This window comes from Phaenicophaeus curvirostris, chromosome 2 (genome assembly GCF_032191515.1).
Source record: "Phaenicophaeus curvirostris isolate KB17595 chromosome 2, BPBGC_Pcur_1.0, whole genome shotgun sequence".
NCBI classification, from domain to species: domain Eukaryota; kingdom Metazoa; phylum Chordata; class Aves; order Cuculiformes; family Cuculidae; genus Phaenicophaeus; species Phaenicophaeus curvirostris.
This window is the reverse complement of record NC_091393.1, coordinates 44,667,212-44,685,809: the sequence shown is the minus strand read 5'-3', so window position 1 is coordinate 44,685,809 and position 18,598 is coordinate 44,667,212. Positions and strand designations below refer to the sequence as shown.

At 38.9% G+C, this 18,598-nt stretch overlaps 1 protein-coding gene across 10 annotated transcripts in view; it reads left to right on the top strand.

Moving 5' to 3' along the window:
• PTPRK (protein tyrosine phosphatase receptor type K) overlaps positions 1-18,598 on the top strand; it is a 392,967-nt gene that overhangs the window by 180,457 nt on the left and 193,912 nt on the right. For all 10 annotated transcript variants that reach the window (XM_069851848.1, XM_069851839.1, XM_069851847.1 and 7 more), the window contains exon 6: positions 1,515-1,689. In XM_069851848.1, the coding sequence (XP_069707949.1) occupies positions 1,515-1,689 (175 nt within the window). The remainder of the gene's footprint in view (positions 1-1,514; positions 1,690-18,598) is intronic.

Genomic DNA, 18,598 nt, shown 5'->3' with positions numbered 1-18,598 from the left:
TGTGGTCATTGTAGTAGAATACCAGTGATGGAAAGAACTGGAAATCTGCCAGGTTTGGTATAAATGAACATTTTTCACCCAAGGATTGCAGGGAAGTGTGGAAAGGGTGCTTTGACTGCTGCAAGAAAAATGGCAGAAGCTAAAATTCATCGGTTAAAATGTATTAATAGTTAAAATGAAGACTTGTTACAGTGATTTTGTAGCAGTGCTGATGTACCCATCACAAAACTGTTTAGAGATGAACTAACCTGTGCTGAGATCACAAAGGGTACATGTAAAACAAAGTGTTTGAGTGTTATGAAATATTCCTGCCTGTGACAGGAGGCTAGTGAATATAGACATAAAGCATTAACTCATTTCCTTTTTCTCCCTTTTCTATTTTTGCTAAAGGCTTTCAGGTTATTAAATTTTGTGGCTCAGCAGTGCTACTTCTTTTGTTAGACAGAAAGCTCAGAGCTTAGGACCTCAATGAAGTTTCACATTCCAAGGGTTGATTAGAGCTAAGAACATGCATGGGGGTCACGTTTTGCCATGTATTGAGCAAAGCAGGTGATGCAGTTACAAGGAAATGATGATGTCTTTCTGGTGACTGAGTAAAGCTGAGCGCTCAGAAACTGTGTCCTCGTCAGGGAAATAACATGGAGTTGATTCAAGGGTGAGAGCAGGAACATATTTTGTTCACTTGGTGCACGTTTTGGGGTTTTTTTGTTTCTTTTTCTTTCTCTTTTAATGTTAACTTTTGGTGGAGGGTCTTTTCTTTGACTAAAGTAAAAATTGAGCATTTGCTATGAATGGGAATAAGGAAAAAGGGTCACAAAAGAGCTCAAACTGTTTCTACCTTACTGACCTCTCACCGTTCCCTGCAGCTCCAGACAGATTAAATTTTCCAGTGATTTGTGGTAGCTATGTTTTTTTCAGATTTCTTTAAACTCCTTCCTTTAACTGAGGTATGCGTAATTCCTTTTTTAGTAGCTTCCTTCCCTCCCTTTTAAATTTCAACTAGCTTTAGGTAGCTAGGTGGTGTTTAGTATAACAAAGGCACGGTTTTAGAAGGTATTGAATTTAGGCAGATAAAAGGGGAGCGTTAAAAATGAGACATTGGCTGGTTGCTTAAAAAGAGCTATTGAAAACCTATGAAATGTCTCAATGCCAGGTTTGTTTAACTATTTCTTGCAATACAGCCAGTGTATCTGTTATTTAAAGTTGAATGAATTTTCTTAGGGGTACAGCTGCTACTGTTGGGCTCTCCTGTGGTTTCATCGGTGAAGTAACAGCAGCTGAGAATGTCGTGGTTGTGTTTTGTTGCAGTGTGAAACCATGATGGTGGTTTTCACCCCTAAACTTGATTCTGAAATGCTGTTGAGTACTGCTTATCTCTTAATGGGACCTCAGCACTGAGCTTTTCCACCATGGGAATGCTTTGCGAGTTTTTATGTACTCTGTGTGTGATGATCATGATAAATGTCTTTTGTATTCTTAGGAGATAATTCTGTCTTGGTTTCACTTATTTTCAGAGAAGAAACGGGGAAGATATTCCAGTTGCTCAGACTAAAAATATCAATCACAGAAGATTTGCTGCTACCTTTAAGTTGCAAGAGGTGACAAAAACCGACCAGGATTTATACCGCTGCGTAACTCAGTCAGAGAGAGGCTCAGGAGTGTCAAATTTTGCTCAACTTATTGTTCGAGGTAAAGTTTGTAATGCTTTGATTTTATCCATTTAGATGCTCTTAATACCAGTGCTTTCTACTTAAACCTTTCATTTAGCCTACAGTTGCCTTGATCTGAAATGATCATACAAACATAGCCCTTTGAAGCTTCTGAAATTGTCATAAAATGAAGGACTGATTTACAAAACTTCTTAGGATTGTTTTCCATAGAATGCATCTGTGAAAAAACTCTCATCCTGCAATGTGTTTAACATGCCTGTATGCTATTCTGTGGATGCTGTTTATTGTAGCTGAGGTGAAAACTGCTTAAATTTCCTTAAATATTTTTACAAATAGTAGAGATTCCATTGTACTTAATTAACTTTCCCTTTTAAAACATGTTGCCTTGTGCAGGCTAGTAGTACAGCAAATAATACATTGTTCTGTTACCTGGGAGACAGGTGTGTAAAAATAGTTGTGAACTTTCAGTTACCGTGAGAGCATTCTGAAGATTTCTGTGATGATTTCCAGTTTCTGAAGTAGGAGGAAAAAAATAAAAAACTTGCCTTTTTTTCTGCTTAAATACTTTTTTGTTACAGTTCATTCAGAGATCTGTTGGGGTACAACCATAGCTTGTGTGTGGTGATGTTAAGTTGGTGATTTATTTATGTATTTTGTGTTTTGGAAGTGTGTCATCTGATGGGCAAAGGTTATGGTTGATTATGGAGGGCAGAATTTGGTTCCAAAAGTCACTTACTGTTGTTTGGCCTGGAGTAAGCTATGGAAGCTCTCCTTTCCTAATAGTATCACCTGTGAAATTGCCCATTTCACTCTTAGTTGTGATAAGGTGTAACATCTTTTGAAGTGAGAAAAAGAAGTGCATGTACAACATCTGCTTGTGATGCTGCTGACTGGTGTGGAGCCTTTTTTGGCCAGTGAAACACAGGGGTTGGGCACATGACAGACTCTCACTTGACTTGCTGGTCCAGCAATTGGCTCGTTAATGGTCAGCAACTGCATCTGGAGCAGGTACAGGGAAAGGAAGTTCGTCCTCAGATTGCAGAAATAAAAGTAGTGGAAGTACTCTAAGATATTTGGTATCTGGCATTTGCTTGCAGGAGTGTTTTCCCTGGGAGACCAGTTGATTGAGGTTAAATATGTTTTATGCCTTCTATATAACATCAATAAAAATGGGCTTTGCTGACCATATGAGGGTTTAAGCACTATGTTAACAGCTATTTTTATTCTGTTAATGTGCCTTTTGTCTAGCAAAGTTCAAGATGGCTTAATATAATGAAATTAGTCCTGTTACAACATGAAAACAGACTTTCTGTTTTGTTATTAGAAAAGCAGGGCAAATGGATGTATTTATCCAATAAATGAAGTTTTCTAATTCTTTTTTCTATTATAATAGAAATAGTGTTTAAACCACCACTTCTTTCAAAAAAATGATATAACAATATTGAACATTGTGATACTCTCTTTGCAGTGCATCGTATTGTTCTGCTGATTAGCTTGGATCATTTGATAGAGAATACCATCTTTATGTCTTGAAACATAAACTTGATACCTAGCTATATATACGCCAACTATATAGGTTCTGTATTTTAAGGTTAATTTTACTTTTTGTGTGCTTCTTGCATTGGAAGCCCAAGGTTTTTGAAAATACATATAACTTAAAAAAAAATGGAAAAGAAAAGAAAATTATTACTCCTCTAAAAACATTTTCATCTATATGACATCATGGTGGGAAACAAGGATTTATGTTTTATAGTAGGATTTATTGCTTGCTGTTATATTTGAAAAGCAATATACAGTAATATATTTTCTTGTTTGTCTGGGCAACCACTAAATAAATCTTGTTAGCCAAAAAAGCATGCCCTTAGGGATCAGCTACCCTGGTGTTAAAACTGTACTGAAAATTAACCATAATGATAGGTCCTATATCTCAGTGGCACTTTAAAGCTGACATCGTGCTGCATGGATTCAAAAGATGATAATTTTAAAGGAAATTTTTGGGCCACTGATACGAATTGCCTTTAATAAGAGCTGGCGTAGTATTGCCCATTGTCAGAGATGACCCAGGGGGAAGAGTTTATTAGTGCGTTTCCTTCTAAACTGAAAGTGACAGGGTGTGCTTGGGGCCTTTTTGTTGCTGTTTGTAGCAAATGAAAATTTCGCTGCAGAATTGTTATGCTGAAGAGTATTGATCTCTGTGTTCTCACAGCCAGAGAAGGGGAAAAAAACCCATGAAACACAATTTACTTTGTCATGGTTTTAGTGTAGCTTCCAGATGATTTTGAATAATGATACGGTCTTCATTTGTAGAAGCCTAACTTTACTGACAACACTGATTATTAGAGAGTGAAGGATGAGGAACCGGAGTTGTTGCCCAGTAACTAAAAATCTGGGTGTTAGGGTATGTAGCTAGCTGAGATCCTTACATATTTTACATCTGAACAGACATGTCGTACCATAATATAGATGTAGAGGCATACAATAATTTTCTGGTGGGCAGTCCGTAAGTTAGTCTTGATAATGGAAATTTGAAGTTATATAATGTATATCTCATTAAAACATAATTATCTCATTATAACAGAAGAATTACTTTCAGTAGAGTTCTAATCTTTATTACCAATGCATTACCTGGGAGAGATGGTGTAAATTTACAGACTAATCAATTACTCTGATTAATTTTTTGAAGAAAAGTTGGACGAGGATGGGATTTGTAATTCAGTTATGACATTTTACCAAAAGTAGTTCCAGTCAATGATTTGTCTCACCTTTCCTTAGAGCTGGTCTTCAGCTTCCAGCTCAATGGCTGCACTGTATTGATTCTTTTTACATAGTTTCTATGGCATAGCTGTCAATCTTGGATACACATGGAAGAAAATCTCCCTTTCTCCTTCCTTTTACAGGAACCGTGGTGCTGTCATTACTGGTAGTTGACTTACCCTTCAGAATAGATCCATCTGATTAATCATCTCTATATATTTTTGCTTATTGGCTGGTAAATTGGCAATTTCTGGGAAGGTGGTTTCTTGAAGGCTTCAGGGTTGTCTGTGCTGGAACTCGAAGGAGTTACTGGGAGGAACAGTAGCTGTGATATGCAGAGGAAGAGTGAACAAGAAGACACAGTTTCTTTAGTTCTTGCTTTTGAGAACAAGTGTATTGTGATTTCAAAGTCTTTCTGCTCCTTTTACTCCTTAACATGGAATTATACTACCCATGTCCTGGCTGATATATATTTTTGCTATAAGCAATTGTGCAGGTGTTCCAAATTGTAGTACCAAATAGCATTGCTCTCTTCAGTCAGTAAAATCTTTGCCCTGCAACCAGTTCTTTCACAGTGTAATTGTTCAGAGTTCTTAAAAACTACTGGAATATTGCCGTAAATTGGCAATATTTTTCTGAAAAGTGGTATTTTGCATCAAGAAACGAGCAAGTTTTCATCACAGTAGTTATAATCAACTTCTTGGTTGACCTGGAACCTTAAAAGTGGCAAGCAGGGGAAGATGAAGCTGATGTTGTATACTTATGTGGTTTGCCAGCAAAACTTTCTAGAGTAATCCCATTTTAATTTGCTCCTTTTTGGACTGTCTTGCCCTTAGACAGTCCTGCAGTGATTTTGAATGAAACTGCCAGTTTCTTTGGCTGCACTGGATTTAGAAGATGCACTTGAGTGCCAAGTCTGTCTTTTTAGATTTTATTTTCATGAAACAGCAGTTTGTTGCTCTGATTGTAAAAAAAAAACCAAAAACCACCCAAGGGTACTACTGTCTCAAATGATATGATAAGGAGTTACACTTCATGTAAACTGTTTGTATGCTTTCCCAAGTTTGTTTTCCTAAAAAGTAGCTATAGGTTGTTAACAGACTAATTGTACAAAACAACGTTATGCTATTGAATACTGCATAATCAGCAGGAAATAGGTGTGTTTTATTTTCTGTAGTGTATCTGGCATAGATCAGTTAGAAGAAAATGTAGATTAGTGTTAAAGATGGGGAGAAAAATAAGAAAAAAGAAACCGTAATGTTTGTTAATAATCTGTGAATAGCTGTACTATATGTCTGATTTTAATGATAAGTTTCTAAGTTATATTAAAGTCATAAATTATAATGAATTTTGATGTTTTCACTAGCTGAATATAGTTTTTTATTTCTTTTTAACATTTCTTCATCCAACCCAGACTCTGCTGTGGAGTCAAAGCAAGGGAAGGCCTGTGTCTTGATTTATAGTTCCAATATGGAATTGTCTTCATGTCCCTGGTAAATCCAAGCTAGTAAAATCAAGGCAGTTTTCTTCCACATGTTTTCCTCTTCTGTCTTCTGACCCAGACATCACAAGTTCTGGTAAACTGACCTGTTTGTGTGAGTTTACTATTATGAAGAAAGTTATTTTGTTTCTTCTATTTTTTCTTCTGTTTGCTTTGGCTTGACCAACAGTCTCTTGTCTTAAGTAATTTGGTTCAAGTTTTGGTGATATTTGTGGTGGTATTCTTTGTTTCTCTGACTGGACTTAGTTTGCCATCAGGTGCATTTTCTACTATGGAATTACATCTGACAGTGATATTTCTGCCTTTCTTTTCTGAAACTCCTTTAAGGATTTCATACAGGAAATACAGACCTTTAGGTGTGTGCTTCTTTGCATTGACTGAATTTCAGAGCAGACAGGGGAACTGAGGAGAGAGATTTCACAGTCTAAGTTATTGAAATTTGTGGGCTTTATGTTGTTATCCTGGCTAAGTGTCCCTTTGAACTCTTGCCAGACTTCTGTTAGGAGTATGCCAGTGTGTTAGCTGTGAGTGAGAAGGGTGATGAGGCATCTATTCTTGGTTCATAAGGTGAATTCCTGGAATACAGATATTAATACCACTACTCTTTTGGACCCTCAGCCCACCTTCAGAACTTCTTTATATACTCAGTTTTCCCATTACTTGAAGCATTACTTGGATTTGCATGAGATTGTAGACATGCAGAGTGTTTGGAACAGGCTCAATTCCATCGTTCTGTGTTAAGCAGTCTTGGCTGCACAGGGCTATATTTGAAATCACAGAATCAGAGAATGGTTGAGGTTGGAGTGGACCTCTGGAGATATCTGGTTCAACCCCTCTTCTCAAGCAGAACTACTTAAAGTCAATTGCCTAGGACTGTGTTCCAATTGCTTCTGAATATCTCCCAAGGACAGACTCTCCACAACCTCCCTGGGCAATGTATGCCTGTGCCTGATCACCCCCACAGTGAAAAAGTGTTCCCTGTGTTCAGTCAGACCCTCCTGTATTTCATTTTGTGTCCATTGCTTCTCGACCTGTTACTAGGCACCACTAAAAAAGAGTCTGTCTCTGTCCTCCTTGCACCCTCCCTTTAGGTGAGATGAGATTCCCCTGTAAGCCCTCTCTTCTCAAGGCTTGAACAGTCCCCATTCTTTCACCTGTTCCTCATAGTCCTGTCATCATCTCTGTTGCCCATCGTTGGAAGCTCTCCACTGTGTGCATGTCTCCCATGTACTGAGGAGCGTGGCAGTAAATCCAGGTCTCCAGGTGTGGCATCACCAGTGCTGGGTAGAGGGGAAGGATCATCTGTCTTGAACCAGCTGGCAACACTCCTCCTAATGCAGCCCAGAATACCATTAGTGCACCCCCACCCCTTCCCCTCCCCCCCCACCCCCAGGCACTTTGCTAGCCCATATTCAACTTGGTGTCCACCAGGACCCCCAGGTCCTTTTCTGCCAAGGTTCTTTCCAGCAGGATGCCTCCCAGGCATACAGTGAATAGGATTGTTTCTCCCCAGGTGCAGGACTTTGCCCTTCTCCTTGTTGAACTTCATGAGGTTCCTGTCAGACTGTTTCTCCAGTCAGTGGAGATCCCTCTGGATGGCAGCATGGCCCTGTTGTGTTATCAGCCCCTCCTCCCAGTTAGAGGTCATCTGCAAACTTGCTGAGGGTACACTCTGCATCATCCAAATAGACACATTAAACGTGAAATACTGCAATGCTTTGTAGCAGTCAGTTTCCTTACATTTTTTTCAAGGAAGGAACAAGGTTCTCTTACTTCAAACTCTTTCCCTGTATGCATGATTTTTAAAGTTTGTGTGGTACTATCACTAGAAGTATAACCTTGATGAAGGTTAGTGTGCTCTTTGTTGTGAAGGACGCTACCAATCAGATTGCTTCATCACAGGGTTGGCTTAATTTGGGTGAACAGTGTTTCTTTCTGTTTCAAAGTATTCGAGGCCAGGTTCTATGAGGCTTTGAGCAACCTTATTTAGTGGAAAATGTCCATGACCATGGCAGGGAGGTGGGAATCAGGGATCTATAAGGTCTCTTCCAACCCAAACCATTAGATGATTCTGTGGTTCTACTTCTAATTCTCTTGAACTCTTCTTAACGTGAGCTGTTCCTGTGTTGTAATTCTGTGATTTGTTCTTCAGGAAGATCTGAAACATGTAAGATAAAGCACACATTTTGCTTTTATCTCTTAAGACATGAGTTTTGTTCTGCTTGATGAAGTCTGGGTTAATATTCTCGTTAGGCAAAAGCTAACCTCTTCAGTGCTGATATGCATCATCCTACTGTAGTTCCTGAACTTTAAAGTGACTGGATTATTAGAGAAAAAGCCAAAGTCTTACAGTGCCTCGTCCTGTGTGTGATCAGGCTCAGTAGCTTGTATTTGGGGCAGAATATCAGAGAAGAGCAGGTGTAGAGGTGTCCCTTGGTGGCATAGGATTTTACCTTCCCAGAGATCTATGGTTCAGTAAGTAAGGGGTGGTACTCTCTCAGATTGGACATCAGTGTCATGCCTTAGTTTCTCATCCATGGAGAAAATATGTGGGGGTAGAGCAGAGGGGCAAAGTACAGAGATGGAGAATACTGCTTGTTTTAACATGTTTTTTCTTGAACGTGTGCTGGTTACACTAGATGTGAAGCCACAGAGCCTATTGAAAGCATTTATCAAGTATTAACAAATACAAAATTAATAGCTACATCAAAGGAGAAAAGTGACCATACAAGGTGGTTGGGATGAAAATGGTGTTTTTAAAATCTTCATTTTTATTAGATCATCTTCTAACCAATAAAACTTACTCCTTTTATCATTTACAGGTAAAAATAGATAACATATAACCTTTTGTGCCAAAGCAGGGATTTATAACCTTTGGATAACTGCTAAATATCTTTCTAAAAGAATCAGTTGACTTAAAAAATCACCTATTAAAAAATAACCGTGCATGAACTAAAATAGCTTCAACAGATTAAGTAATAACATATTTTTGTGCAAGGGACGTTGTTTATTTTTGGTTTTCATTGCCTGGTGTGTACTTTTTCACTTTTTCAGCCTCTGTGGTAGATGCTGATGCTCTGTGGCTCTTTGGCCTGTGAGTCCAAGTAACCAGCAGCTCTTTTTGTGTTTCCTGCAAGGCTTTGTCCAACCTGTATGAAGAACACATGGGATGGCAAAACCTGTGGAAATCCTCTTATCTTCTGTCTCGTCTGCCCACTTCTCAGTGGAAGCTGTAATGGGAACTGTGTTTCCATAGGCTTTAAGTGGAAACCAGCAGGACAGAAGCTAAAAAATAGGAGGAGAAGGAGGGCTGGGGATACCGATAATTAGTCAAATAGATATTTACCCATCTTGTTTATTCTAGGTTGTTCTTGAGCATTGCTTTTGTATAGCTGAAGCTCATACATTTCTAGACATCTGGTTACTTTTAGAACTACAAATAGTTTTTCTTATATCTTCCCGAATTATTAAGTGACACTGTCCTGTTTCCAGGAATGAACATGCAGCATGCCTGATTCTCTGAAGGTCGTCTTTGACTGTATATCGGAAAGTTCAGACAGGAATGTTCTTTCAAAGCAAATCTCCGAATTGTCCCCTCTTCCTGGCCCTAGATTCCTTGCGGAACAAGGAAACTACACGTCTTCCAGAGGGAAGTAAACTAAAACATGGGCACTTTAGTAATGCTTTCCAGCTACGAGGAGGCATTCAGCATAACTAAAACTCATCTCAGGCAAAACTACCTGAAATGCACATAGAGAGGTTACTGGGTCCTCAGCAGCAACGACTTCCCTGTGCAGGTCCACAGTGGTTTCTAGTGAGGAATTAGGGGAAGCATCAGTCAATGAAGCTTTTTTTTCCTCCACTAAGATTAAGCCAGAAAAAGAACTTCTGAAGTTAAGTTTGTAACCCTGATCCCTCTTGCCATGTGGAGCAGTACATAGCTGGGAGAGCTGGGCCTAGACTGGGCTTGTAAAGGATCCCTGTGTTTAGCTTTTGTGAAAGCTAGTGAAAGGGCAGCTTTTGACAAGGAAGGAGGTTCTGCTCCACTTCTCACTCCTCTCTTGTGCCCCTAGCCGCACACGCTCTTCTTCGTGCGTTGGCTTAAGGACTGTGTCACTTCCATGGGCTGGTTCAACAAGCAAAATGGACATCAAACTCCTTCCTTTTAGCCTGGCTGGGACATCTCTGCCATACTGGGGAGTACAATCAGCTTGCCAGAACTGGCCTAGGGGCCAGAAGCCCCCAGAGCAGGGAGGAGGGCAGGAAAAGAACCCTCTCCTGCTTGCCAGACAATAGGCTGCTACTTGTTCTTGTCAGGTCTTGTGGAGACCTTGCCATGATTTGGCAGTAAAATAAATACAGCTGTAGGATCTGAGCTACTCAGTCAAAATCAGTGGAATCCTGGGATGTGAGGTCATGACCTGGGATGAACTTGGCTAGGCAGCTCGCAGTTACAGAGTAGTAAGCCCTGTGCCACCAGGCTTAGTAATGGCTGGGGGGAATGTTTCTCTGGGGTCTTTTGACTCTGCAGCAGCTCAGATATTATCAGCCCCCCTTATAGGCAGTGTAAGATTGCTATTGCATGTTCTTCTTAATCCAGCACAGGCAAGATATCATGTGGTCTCAGTCAGCCCGATTCAACATTATGTTGCCAGTGATACCACAGATGCAGCATTAATGATTGATTACATGAGTGCAGTCTTGCTGTTTAGATATTGTCCTAAACCTCTGTCATTTTCTCATGTGCTTCCTTATTGGGGAAATACATAGGTGAATTTAAAGAGCAAGTAAAGCCTTTGGGAAATTAAAATGTAATCACTCTGAATAGTGGTATTCCTGTTTGCATTCAAATTTGATGAGAGGCAATGAAAAGGAAAGAGAGACAAGGAAAAAGCTCTTGGCAGGTGTCACTTCAGGGAGGAAATAGGAGGTTTCTTTGTTTCTTATCTGCATTTTATCTGAGTACAATGACATGAAGATCATTTACGTTAATGTGATTTTTCTCATCTTAATTAGAAATGTCTCCAGACTGCCCCACCACATCGGTTCTGTATTTCACTTGGATAATTCCACTTCCAGTATCTGGTCTGTCTCTACCTTTATTTGAGTTAAATGTTTCTTGTGAATACTGCAGCTCAGGATGGTCTGTCTCAGTTCAAATGCCATTGACATTAGTGGGAAGGTTAAGAAAATATTTACTGAAGGGTAGACAAAGTTTCCTTACCTGGCATCACTTTCCATTCTGGGGGGAGGGGAAAATCCCTGCAGGTTTGACATCTCTGTGTATTGTGTAGGGTTGATAAAAAGCATGCCAATGAGTAGATGCATGGTAATGATGAAAAGGAGTGCATTTGGAATTCAACATAGATGGCATAAAATGCTGGATGTCGGAGAAGCCATATATTAAAAGGAATTTGAATTGGAAACTGAATCCCAACCTGCCACTGAGGGCATTTTGATCATTTTGATTTATTAAACTTTTATAACAGCATTCAGATGAAGCTGAATTAAAACTCTTAGTCTTGGGTGGTTTATAGTACACAAGTCGTCATGCTAGCAAAGTCTTGCCATGATTTTACAGTTAATCCTAGTTTCTTTTTGAGTGCAGGTGCACCTATGTGCTTTAGTTTGTATTTAGAAATCTAATAGTGTCCTAATACTGAATCACTTAACAGAAATACGAAGTGAAGCCACCCCTGACATTATTTTTCAGCTGCATTTGAGTGAATCTTGCTATTAAATTGTAGATGAACTTCAGGAACACAAACTGCATATATATCCCTATGCTACTTTTACATGTTGATAAATATACGTGCATTATAAAATAGCTAGCCATACAAATATGGCAATATTTCCTTGGAAATGGGTGGTATTCGTAAGGGCATAAGAGGCTTGCATTGTAGTACTGTCCTGACCATCTCCTGGCTTCAGCAGCCATACATAGTCTTACCAAGTACTGTCTCTGCAATAAAAAGAAATCAATTACTATTAGAGTGGCACTGCAGGTTAAAGGCATTACAGGTTCATGCTCGGTTTTGCAGCAGGAAGATGATACTCAGCTGCAAATGGGGAATGATGGAAAAGATGGATGAGGCAGAGTTCAAGGAGCAGTAATGTGAGGGTCTGGCACTGTCATTCCAAGCTGTCTCAGAAACATGATGGATGGTTTGGTGGCAAGAAGCAATAATACCAGATGATTAGACATTCATCTTTAGATCTTGAGCCTACTGCATGCTGTCTACCTGTTGGTGTTCTAGTGGCATAATGATTCCTGATGTGTTATGAAGAGCTAAATTACTGTATTTAAGCAACTAAACTGGTATGTTGAATTTAGTAACCCATATTTTTTGGCAGCTGCTGGAAAAGCAAGTAGCATATAAAATGCTCCTGCACATTGTAAATTTAATTACCTCATATTTATGCATAGCACTTGTTGACAGGATCTTATAAGCTGTGCTAATACGGTAGGTAATTTGTTACCTCCAGAAATCACTTTCCATGTGCCTTCTGATCATTATCATGAAACATGATAAATGATCCAGCCCATGAGGTATAAATGAAAATGAAATGGATAATTGGGTTCTATGTCTAAATTGTAGCTGGAATAGTTGTTGCAATTATAATGGAATTTATCTCATAAAAATATGCTTTGTGATGTACTAGTGACCTTTAATTGTCTTGGTTGGGGAGTTATTTGAGGATAATTTTAAAGAGATTACAATAAGTTTACTTAGAGTAGTTAGGATAGAAAGTTTTAAATATTTATCTGTTGAATAATTTATATTGAAGTATTATCCTGCAGTGTTAACTGCTGGAAGATAGTATGTTTGCAGAATCATATAGAAAAAGGTGAGAAACCTGTCTACCTCTCCTGAAGAAGAGGGAAGCTTAGCTGTGTGCGGAAAGGAAGGTTTCTTCCTGCTGAGATGTAGTGTTGAATTTGGATGTGCTGGTTTGTTACAGAGCTTGTCGTTGAGACTGATATGGAACTGCAAACAGGCACATCTAGGAGAAGATGTAAGGACTATTGTAAGGAAAATGCATGTTTTTCTCTTCCCTGTTCCCCAGGTATATGCATGTTGCTAATGGCAGAGTTTGTGCTCTCCCACCTCAAAGAGGAAGAATGACACTGTTGTATATTTGGACTGAATTTTGACTTTTCAGATCTTCCTTAAATTTCTTTGACTTTTTTTTGGTTTTATTGTTATTTGATTGGTTTTGTTTTAAAAGGTTTTTTTGACCAGGGCCTTATCTGTAACATTTCACATAGTTGTCATGTCCCTTTTTCTTAGCCACTGAACTTCTAAAATCTGTGGTCTGTCATGTATTGCCAAACATTTTGAGTTCACCATCCCCGTTGATGTCTGTATGTGACAGTAAGTGCAATATTTTTTTCTTTTCTGGATACTTTACTAGTAATGAAAGGGAAAATTTCTACTCATGAGCTCATGGACCAAATGGACACAAACCCCAGTGAACAGTGTTAGAAAAAACTGAAAGTACCTCATTAGAAATAAAAAATTGCCTACAATTTATATGTATTAGAAACCTTAGAGCCTAATAAAAATGATTAGGAGGGATGGTAGGGAAAAATCTGTCAACAGCCAACTTACATGCATTTCCCTTATCCTCCAGGAAAGGAGGATTTAAGTACTGAGTATATTCTTAACCAATGTGATCTGAAAGGCTCAGGCTTTGCATGGTGTTGGTTCAGGGCTTATAAAGGAGGATTGACATCTGCTGAGGAGTTGTAGTATTGATAAAGAATGATAGTCTTAATTTTGCATGAATTACTTAATTTGAATAAATAACAGTAAAAATATTTTGAACAATTTTGAGTTTTTGTTTAGATTTTTCCTAAATAAATGGATTACAACCTGGTTGTAGTCAAGATTTTTGAAATTTCCAAGCATCTTATAAGATAATTTCTATAGCATAGTGGGATATTTTGTTCGCATTTTTGGGTATTTATATGAGCTTTTTGCTCTTTGCATGTGTTTTGTGGTAGATCCCATAAACCATGTAGAACTGTACGTATTTGTAACCATGAGGTAGAATACTATAAAGTATCCATGCCATATGTGTTTTTTGTAAAACACTCTATAAACCAGCTTACTCATTTCCCAAGTAAATCAAGATTAGTCTATTGTATTAATTATCTGATCTATTTCACTAGGTAATAAGGATTAAATATTATTTTTTTAAAAAGTGTTGGTTCCCCCCCCCCCCCCCCCACTTGAAGTTGCAGTGCACATTTTATGTGAAAATCTGTGTTATTCTTATAGTGATATCCTTATGGTAGCATAAGGGTTTTTTTAACAGCTAGAGATTTAAAGGCTACTGCTTTTGAAGGGAGATATGAGTAAGCCAAATGCTTTTATTTGGCTTAAAGATTGAGTTTGCAGTCTCATGATTTTTAATGCTTTCTTTGAACTTCAGTCTGACTTTGAATGTGTTGACAGCAGGTGGGTCTTGACTAATGATTTATTAGTTGATGTTCTACTTCTCTTGGAGTGGATGACTCGCATGTCGTAGGGAAAACAAGATACACTCAGTGTCATCAAGCTTGTGATCTGTGGGTTGCACCACCAGGCCATGGGAATGTTTGACAGTCTGTGAAGCACTGTTTCATGTTTTCAGCCAGGTATTTCCAGGGTGAAGGAGTAGGATGGGGTTTTTTGTCAGGGGATGAGGTGGTTGTGGCATGGTTCTTTCTTTATATATATGCAGCATAGTATTTGGTCGCTTTAGTGAACTGAAGAGAAGGAGAATCTCTGGTGTTCCTGCAGCAGAAGGCTTGGATCATCCTACAGTATACAATTTTCCTCTTGAACATCAGCCAGAAATATCCCTTAGTATTTCTGTCTCTTTTCGACCCTTTCTATTCTAGTCCACCCCTGCCGCAGGACAATGGGAAAGCCATGAGTTCAAAATATGGGGAGAAGAAAAACAGCATCTCTGCAGATCACCCTTCTGTACTCTCAAACCAACTTCTGATCTTTACAGTGTCTGAAGACAAAAGAATGAGGGAACCTGGCACAACTTTTTTTTCTGAGTATAGTAATATTAAAATAGCAATGCCTGCTCAGATCTTGAATAAGTAAAGCAACTTGTGTGTAATCAATGGAACTAAGCATTCTGAGAGTGGATAAGTGAGAAGCCTTGTCTATGATGTTTTTCTCCGTTTTGCTTTTACTTAAGCGCAACATGGCATGTATTCCAAGAAGCTGGTAAAGTGCACAATTGTGAGGGCTAAACCAAACATTGCTGCAAACTTCCTACCAGTATTTCTGCAAAGATACCTTTCTTCCAGTTGTTGCAGGAGCACCTTTAGCCTGTTATTTGAAGCAAGAGTCTCAGATCTTACTCCTGTGGTGACTGTCAGCTCCTGGCTGCCTGAAAAGTCCTGCTTGTTATCTTCTCAAACTAGGCCATTTGGCCTGCGTTCCCACACAAGAAAGTACAACCAAATCAGCTTTGCTACTAGATTTTGATTGGCATCACATTAAGGCAGCACCGAGAGTATGTGCTGTGCTTCTCTGGTTTTGCGGGGAAGGCCTTGTCTCACCAGTTTTCTCATGCCACTTGACTCCCTGCGTGGCCATAATTCACCAAGTTAACAGAGTGATGTGATGCGTGCTCACAAGTTGCTATTAATTCCCTTCTCTTCTAGTTCTTACAAGTATGGCATGCTGCAATCCTTGCTTTTGCAACTGCCTTCTCTATTTTCTTTCTTTTTTTACCTCAGTTTTTCAGCAATAGATCCTCTGTTTGACTTCCTGCAGTGTGATTTAACTTGGCCATCTTTTTATGCCATACCTGCTGGTTGCCACTTTTATCAGTGGAGCAGAGAAAATGCTGTCAGGTTGAATGCCTAGTAAATGACAACCAAGTAATTGAAAGATGGTTGAAAAGTCTATTTCACTAGAAACAGTAGCTCCTTTTCCAAAAAGGTTTTATAAGGGCAATATAATTGGACACTTGAAGAAAAATATTGGACTCTGCTAACTATCTGTCTGGTTGCGGAGATGTTTAAGATGTGTTTTGAGTTTAAGCTTAAAGAATTTTTTATTTTCTGAGATTTCTCTTTGTTTCATGTGAGAATTGCCACCCACCTTTTATTTTTTTCTTTTACTGCTTAAGTTCTTGAGCTTCATCTATTTCTCAGTGCCATTTCAGTAATCTGTTTGACCTTCCTCTTGTATTTTTTATTCAATGTGGCTGCTTGAAGAACTGTTACACAAGTTTTATTTTTCTGGGGAACACCTCCAGTAGTTGACCTCCAAGTACGTGGACTTCTCAACAGGAAGAATTGTGGCTGAGTGACACTTCTTTTCCCTCCAAATTACCTTTGTTATCAGTGACATTTTCACAATTATGAACAAAGTGATCCTCCTGATTTACTTCCAGTTGTTCCAGGAGTAGCGTTAGCCTATTATTTGAATAATAAAAAGGTTAAAGAATTGACTGAGAGAGCACAGGCTGGCTTTTTATTCAGACTAAGCCAAGCAGCTGTTGCAAGAAGTTCATCAAGCAACTTTCTGGAGTTGCAGGCAGACAAGAGTGATTTAACTCAGATTTTCTTGCCCTTTATGTAAAAATAAAGCAAACACCGAATTAGGAATGGCACATCAGTGCTTCCAGACTGGAACCTTGCTACAGCGACTCTGTCCCCTAAGTCACTTGCACCATTAGAACTTCTGATAATTAAGACAAACTGTATTTCAACAAGAAGACAGCCTTCTGGACAACTGACTGAGCAGATACCAAGTGGAAGCAAATGATACTAGGTTGAGATATCAGGTGATTAACAAAAATTAATGGACCAGGTACCCACAGTCTGTTTCATGTGGGTGTCAGTTCAGTGTCCTTGCACTTCCTGCACTTCCAGCTGTGCTGACTTACAGGGGTTTGGCAACCTGAGGTTTTCTTATTGAAATTTGCTGTGATGTATTACCTGCTTAGCAGAGCTCCTGAGATTGCTGAGTTTGAGGTGGGGGAATTTAAAATTTTACAGGATTCTGGAATTTTAAGAGGTTGAGACAGAATCATTTAAGCAATTCTTTGATAGCAAGCATCCTATTTTGACTCACAACGCTGGTGCACAAAGGAGGCCTTTCAGAAGAACTGGTAATCCGTAAAGAGCTGAAGTGTATTAGTCACTGTTTGTTCTTTTTTCAACCTGGTTTCTGAAAGATTCATCTCCATACTACCAGATTTAATATAGCTTCCTAATCTGTGAAGGATTTCTTTTCATATTCTGTTTTTGACTGATTCTGTGCATCAGGAACAGGTTCATGCACCAATTATTTATTTGGGTGTTGGACCTTTCCTTGAATATTATGTATAGGTAGGCATGGGCAAGGGATATGTATGCATATCAGTGTCTGGCGTTACAGCAGAAGCACTAAAACACATTGTCCTACTTATCTTTTTCTTCTCTCACTCTCAGCAATGTACTACTCCTTCTTCTTTTCCACCAGAACCATACTGTCTCCCTCAGTGAACTGAATGAGGAGCTAAACTACCAAAACCAGACACTATAGAAAAAAGTGAGTATTTTTATGTCAGGATAGTCTTCTGACAGTAGAACCATTGGTCTGGAAAAGGTGGAAAGACCCAGGGAATAGATGGTTGTTCACTCCTCACAACAATGTGGTCATTTTAGATTGGCTTAGCTATAATGTCAAACTGCCAGTGGTTTACCTATGCTGCAAAAATCTCTGTGCCTACAGGGAAATATGCTGTGCAGTGATTCCTGAGATAAACACTGTTGCTTTGGGTGTTTTTCTATATCTGCTTCCTTGTATGAACATGCCTTAAAGTAGTTGATACAACAGAAGGGGACTGACGGAAGATACTAGTATGTTCCCTCAACCCCACATTATCTTGTCACAGTAGAGGAGGTAACCAGATACTAGAATGATGGGCCTTAAATGTAATAGACCTGAATAGAAAAAACTGCAGTAAACCTTTCTTTGGATTGTTAAGAAAAAGAACAGTTGTATGTGGTATAGAAGAGGAGTGAATCTACCAGAAAAAAAGAAGTAAATAAAAAGGAAAAGAAACGTACGCAAAGCTAGTAAAGCAAGTAAGATGTTTCTCTTAAACCAAATGTCCAATTCAATTCAAGTTCAGAGTGCTAATGAGGACATTTAATACATAAATACAATAAGACTTGAAGTGGCTTTTCCACAATATCCTAATGAAGCAATCTACGATGATTTGTACAGGTGTAATTAAAGTGTGCAAAAGCAAACAAATCTTTGTAGTTGTTGTACCAATAGTAGTCAGTGACTAATAAGACAGCTAATGCATGCATCACTGCAGTGCTACAAAGTGTGTTTTAAATTTGCACCCGAAATAAACCCTTAAAAAGAAGATACAAGTGGGGGAAAAATGCACTCTTGTCAAATGACTTGTTGAGTCTAAATTAAGAATATTCAGGTTGCTCAAAATGACATTTAAAAGGAAGGAGACAACCAGGGAGCACCGTTAAGGTGTTTGTAATTCATAGAAGGGAGAAGGCCAATAAAAAGGCAGAAGTAATACATTGAAGAGCAAAGAATTATGGACCTGGATGAGATAAGGAGCAGACTAAAGACACTTAGCTAGGGGTGGGGTTTGGGTTTATTAAAGGCATTTACTGTATTGTGTAAGTGACATAGAGCGT